This window comes from Quercus lobata, chromosome 4 (genome assembly GCF_001633185.2).
Source record: "Quercus lobata isolate SW786 chromosome 4, ValleyOak3.0 Primary Assembly, whole genome shotgun sequence".
Taxonomy (NCBI): Eukaryota; Viridiplantae; Streptophyta; class Magnoliopsida; order Fagales; family Fagaceae; genus Quercus; species Quercus lobata.
In genome coordinates, this window is record NC_044907.1 from 9,791,467 (window position 1) to 9,797,129 (window position 5,663).

The 5,663-nt window shown below is 35.8% G+C and overlaps 1 protein-coding gene across 1 annotated transcript; it reads right to left on the minus strand.

The window, feature by feature from the left end:
* Nucleotides 1-1,630: 1,630 nt before the first annotated feature.
* Nucleotides 1,631-5,425, minus strand: LOC115987678 (RNA polymerase sigma factor sigD, chloroplastic). The gene is made up of 5 exons (XM_031111265.1): nucleotides 4,899-5,425; nucleotides 4,338-4,568; nucleotides 4,123-4,263; nucleotides 2,882-3,082; nucleotides 1,631-2,110 (listed from the first exon to the last, which is right to left on the minus strand). The coding sequence occupies exons 1-5, from the start codon at nucleotides 5,340-5,342 to the stop codon at nucleotides 1,829-1,831; spliced, it is 1,299 nt and encodes a 432-aa protein (XP_030967125.1). The 5' UTR covers nucleotides 5,343-5,425; the 3' UTR covers nucleotides 1,631-1,828.
* Nucleotides 5,426-5,663: the final 238 nt, after the last annotated feature.

Here is a 5,663-nt window from a genome sequence, read left to right on the forward strand (position 1 = left end):
AGCTTTATCAAACCATCCCAACAATTCCGGGATTGGACTGATGGGACAAATGTCAGTGTTCGTAAAGATTGACCCTACACGTGGACGAAGGGTAATGAATGCAAGCTAGTATAAAATAAGGAAGTAAGTAGATCTGAAGGAGGCCCCTTTTTCGACCTCCGAAAAAAGAGAGACTACATGGGAAAACATCTCAGGAACACCGGACTTCATGGAAGAAAGTCCGTCGTTGGGCAACCGAGAAAAGACCTCAAAGGGTCCTCGGATCAACTCCGAGGAGCCCCATCCCATAGGGTGCGACGTCTTAGGGCTTAAATGTTTAGGCCCCACTCCTTTTTCTACCTGAATTCCTCTAAAGCCATGACCGGACAACGCCACTTGACCAACGGCTAGCTTTTCAAGCCCACTCTCTACAAATCATATTATGAGGGATCTTTCGTACGCGAGCCCAACATCCTTATTGGGCCGCCAGAGAATCGTGTCCTTACAATATCATTTCTCCATAAGTAATCAAAATTAGAGATAATTAAATAAGAACATAAATTGTAGTATATTAATAATTGATATCTATCTGACTATTAAAAATCTTTTAATTCATAAGTGGATTTTATACTTTCAAGAAAATGGCTTATTCATTTTTTTTTTTTTTTAAACTAGATAAACAAAATATAATGAATATGGTATCTTTTCCTGTGTTCTACTTCCAGCACTAAAATATTACGTATATTGTATACACATGGATCAGACACTAGCAGAAGTCAAATATGCTTTTAATGGTTAACCTTCCTGGAAATATATCATTCAATTGGAATTTGATCTTCCTTGATCATATTCTTCTCTTTCCCTTTGGAATTTGGCCAATTACAAACTATTCAAACTCTCAATTACAAATCATTAAGGGTTTGTTTGGTATATGTATTTAAAAACTGAAAATTGTTGTTTGAAAACATTAGTAGAAATACGTGTAAGTGAAAAAATGTTTGCAAATACGTATAATGTTGTTTAAAAACTGAAAATGGTTGTTTGAAAACACAAACCAAACACTCTCTCAATCTTTCTGGCTGAAGAAATTCCCATGCACCCGTAGTTGGAAGAGTTTTAAGATGGTGAGGCAGTTTTGAATTTGCGTACATGAGAGAAAATTGAAAAATATGGGATTATTCAAAGAAACTTCACAAGGTGGAGGGTTAGTACTTGAGCTGCTGATATCTGCTCAGCGAAGGAAAAGTAGCAACCATGGTGGTTTGTAGTTGTACTGCTGTGATGGGAAAAACTTTAGCTACAAATTGGTTTGCATCCATTTTTCTTCAACCCATTATATGACGATTGAAAAAACAATCCATATACAGTTTTAGCTATATGATTTTTTAACGAGTCTTATGACTTATTTAAATAATTTACATAATAGTCTTATAAATTGCCTCATATAATTTATACTTGCTACTAAATCCATTTTAAAGAATAATCATTGAACTTTACCGGGGTCTTGCACACTTGTAAGGTGTTTTTTTTTTTTTTTGAGTGCACGTTGTTGTCACGTGTCTAGCTCATACATATAATGTTTGGGTGCGTGACAAGGAACAAAGCACATGACAAGCATGATAGAGTGCCTGCTTAACCATCATATTGTACCTAGCACAAATCATCTCTACTCACTTCATCTCTAATGGAAATGGGAATAACCAAACCATTGAGCATAGGAATGTAAAATTCCTATGTCATGGTCTATGACAGCTCAAAAAAAAAAATGATATGGTAAAATGTACAAATCTTAGTTGACATATTCATTTTGTTTCCTATCTTCTAATTCTATTAATCAATTCAACAACTTCTATACAACATAAAATTCTACTAGATTGTCTTTCATACTTCTCTGTTGTAAATTTGATAATGCAATAACATAGATCTGGCGAACCCTCTCCCTCGACAGCTTTAATAGTCTTCCTATCTCTTCACAGGACCTAGGTGGCTCTCCATTGAGTCCAAAGCGTAATCTCAATATATGTTCTTCTCTTTTGTTAAGTGTCTTGAGAAGTTTATCCACCTCTTGCTTCATTAGCTGTTTCTTGACCATCTTTTCTGGCACTGTTTCATCCGGTCCTGATATGATCTCCTGCAACAGATTTTGAACATATGTATTAGATTTAGTCAATGGGGTATATGTCCTAAGTGATATTTCATATTTTAAATAAGTTCTTATTGCATAAACACAAGACATTGAAGAAATCTAAGGCGCCTGCAATTAACCTCGCTATAAATTAGTTTACAGTTAACAGTTTAGGCTTCTTACATTAAAGTTTCATTAACTGTGAATATCCTCATCTCAAGTTTCTCAATCTATTTATTCATGAAAAAAAAAAAAAAAAGTTCACCTATCTAATTGTTTTTGAACAACAGTAATATTTTATTGTTACACAAGTTTATCCAAGTTGGATTATCAACTCATCAGGCTGTCTTTGAGTCAATCATATTAATTCTGAACCTTATTTGAGATACCTAGGTATGAAACTAATTCTAGTCTCAACTATCAAGAAGATATTTGAATTCTTGTGATTTAAAAGCGCCGTATAGCCTCTTGTTGTCATGTCCAGTCTTTCAATCTCATCTAATCCTGCAACCTTGATATGAGGTGGCAAAAAAATTCAATGCTTTGTAGGATTAGAATCCAACTGGAGATTTGGATTTTTAAGAACGTTCTTCAAAGGTGAGAAATATAGGAAATGCAGGACTTATAACCATAACTGACATGACAAGGACTGGCTTGAGTTTGAATATTAATTCTGCGGGACAGTATATACATTCATTATTGAAGAACAATGAACTTCGTTCTGATCAAAGAACTTGATCATTCATTAAAGTTAGGAATAAAGTTCAAGAAAAGAACCTGGAGAGTCATGCGACCTTGATCACTTACTACTCGATCCAATGACCCTGGGGGTCTGCTCCTCTCAGAAACAAGTTTCACTGTCAAAAAATTCACATTGAGCATTTCAGCAATTTCATCATAGGATGGTTGCCGCCCTAATCTTTTAGTCAAGATGTTGCTTGCTTCTGCAATTTTCGCCACCATCCTGCTCACATTTCCCTACACACAACAAGCTAACCATACATTCACTAACTACCAGTTTACCTCCCAAAAACTCATATAGGGTGAAGCAAAGATTTTGAAGAGAAAGGAAATCACCATTTTCTTGCAATCAAGTCTTACTTTTAATAATTTTCTGACAAATTCTAAACAATCTAATGGAATAGAACATCTCAACATGAACATCAATACTATTACTAACTGTCACAAATATTGGCATCATATCTGAGATTAAGGGTCCATTTGGATTAAACTTATTGTTACTGAAACTGAAAACTAAAAACTGAAAACACTGTAGTAAAATAATTTTTAAATGTGTGAATAGTGCTGTGAGATCATTTTTAATATTTTTTTAATGTATGAACAGTGCTGCTACAGTGACAGAACAGTGCGTGAACAGTGACATTTGTGAATTTTGTCTCTCCCTTAAACGAGTGAAAACAAAAAAAAAAAAAAAAAAAAAAAAAAAAGAAAGGAAAACGTGATGCGGGATTCAGCGGAAACGCTGAATCCAAACCCACACTAACTCTTAAAAATACAATCTACAACAACCACAAAAATAGAACAACAATAAAAATTAATAAATTAGGCAGGGTTCTATGTTAACACCATCCTAGAGTTAGTAGCATCCTGATTAAAAAGAAAAATAAGGAAGCAATACAAGGGAAGAATCATAAAGGCAAAAATTTAGTTCATTAGCCATTTTTACATATGCAAAGAATTTACTTGAAATACTTCTGCCAGTCAGACATACCCTTAGGATTTAAAACACCTCACTCTATTGATATGTTAAACAATAAAGGTGGAAAACATTCGTTCTTAGAGTCCAATTCAGGCTAATGTGCACATATTAAAACTAACAAGCATAGTAACCCTCTAAAAAGTTATAAGAACTATCATGCAGCAAGTAGAGATTCTCAAAGAAGAATCCTAAATTATTTAAGTCATTTTGAGCAGAAGAGAATGGTCAGCAGTTAGATTGGCTGAACTAAAAAGTTGCATTGAAAGTAAATATACTGTTAATATATGCAGTTTCTCACCGGTAATCTCACTAATCTAGTGTCAGTTGCTATGGCTCTAATAATAGCCTGCTTAATCCACCAGTAAACATATGTTGCCAACTTATGTCCTCTTTCAGGCTCAAATTTCTCCACCCCCCGAAGAAGGCCTATGCTCCCTTCCTGTAAACACAGCAGAACACATTGTACATCAGCACACTGTAGGAACCAACATTTAAGAGAAAAATATAAGTAACCTGAATGAGGTCTTGGAAGCTTAGTCCTCTGCCTTGATAACCTCTGGCAATGGAAACCACCAGTCTACGGTAGCTCCGAGCAATCTTCTGTCTTGACTCTCTTCCATCACACAAAATCTTATCTACACTCCTCCTTTTCATCCCTACGGCCTTGGCCAACTGTTTTGAGGTTGGCTCACAGCCTCGAGCTTCCCTGACTCCTATTCTCATCCCTTCCAGCCTTGCTCCCTCCTGTCAATTTGCAAACACTTATTTTTTTCCCCTTTTGATGGAGATAATACTGAATTTCATTCTCAAATTTCAAACTTTTATTGATTAATTGATTGTTATTATTAGAACAAACTACCTTAACATTTGAAAATTTCACAACATAACCATTAGAATATATTAGTGAAGCAATTAGAGTTAAAATTCTTGAGGTTGTAAACAAATTATGTAAAGGAAGTTATTAACAAATTCAAATTCAAATTCAAAGTTCAGACCCCACAAGACATACTAAAGTCACTTCAATAATACCATAAGTAAATAGCAGCCATTCTACAATTTTACTAGCAAACCTACCTTGAGGCATAAACAAAGCTCTGCCTCCTCCCTTGGACTCAAATTCCCGGACTTAACAGACCCGGATGAAATTCTCCAACTCTCTCCAATTTTTTCCTCCATCCCTTTTCTCCTTCTCCTCCTCCTCTTCCTCCTCACTCCTAAGCCACCACTCCCATCCCTCACCAATACATTATCACTCTCTCTGTCACTCCACACCTCACCAATCTCAGCTGCAGCCAACACAGCATCTCTAGCAGCCTGAGCTGCTGCATGGGCCAGTACAACTGCCTCTGCAGCTGCAGCAATGACTAATGCATCGTTGGAGACTATGTTAGAGCCAAATTTAGTAGAAGATGTAGAAACATGCAACTGGGGTTGGAGAGGGTGGTGGGTTTTGAGTGAAGAAATGGTTGGGAGAGTTGGAGAGTGAGTTGGAGATGAGCATATGGTGGTGATGGCCATAAAGAATAGATTGAGTGAGTGAGTGAGTGAGTAGAAGCTTAGGCTTTAAATTAGCACATTAGAGTTTGTAGATGTTTTTGGGAGATATTTCTTTCCTTGCCATGCAGGACAAATGTGCTGTTTGTTTCATTGTTGCAGATAAGATAAAAGGGAGTGATGGCACTCTTTGTGTGGATGTCATTGATAATACGACTCATTGGCTTAAGTTGGCTATGTAGCCATGTAGGTGTTGTTCATTTAGTTCTAGGATTTAAAGTAGTTTAAAATATAAAAATATATATTGCATTTAGAAACAGAACTCACTTGATATCAATTCATATG

Coding starts and splice junctions, on each gene's coding strand:
- LOC115987678 (XM_031111265.1), bottom strand. CDS start 5,342: ATGGCCATCACCACCATATGCTCATCTCCAACTCACTCTCCAACTCTC. Junction 4,264..4,337: donor GCTTCCAAGACCTCATTCAG/GTTACTTATATT, acceptor CTGTGTTTACAG/GAAGGGAGCATAGGCCTTCT. Junction 2,111..2,881: donor AAGGTCGCATGACTCTCCAG/GTTCTTTTCTTG, acceptor AATCTGTTGCAG/GAGATCATATCAGGACCGGA.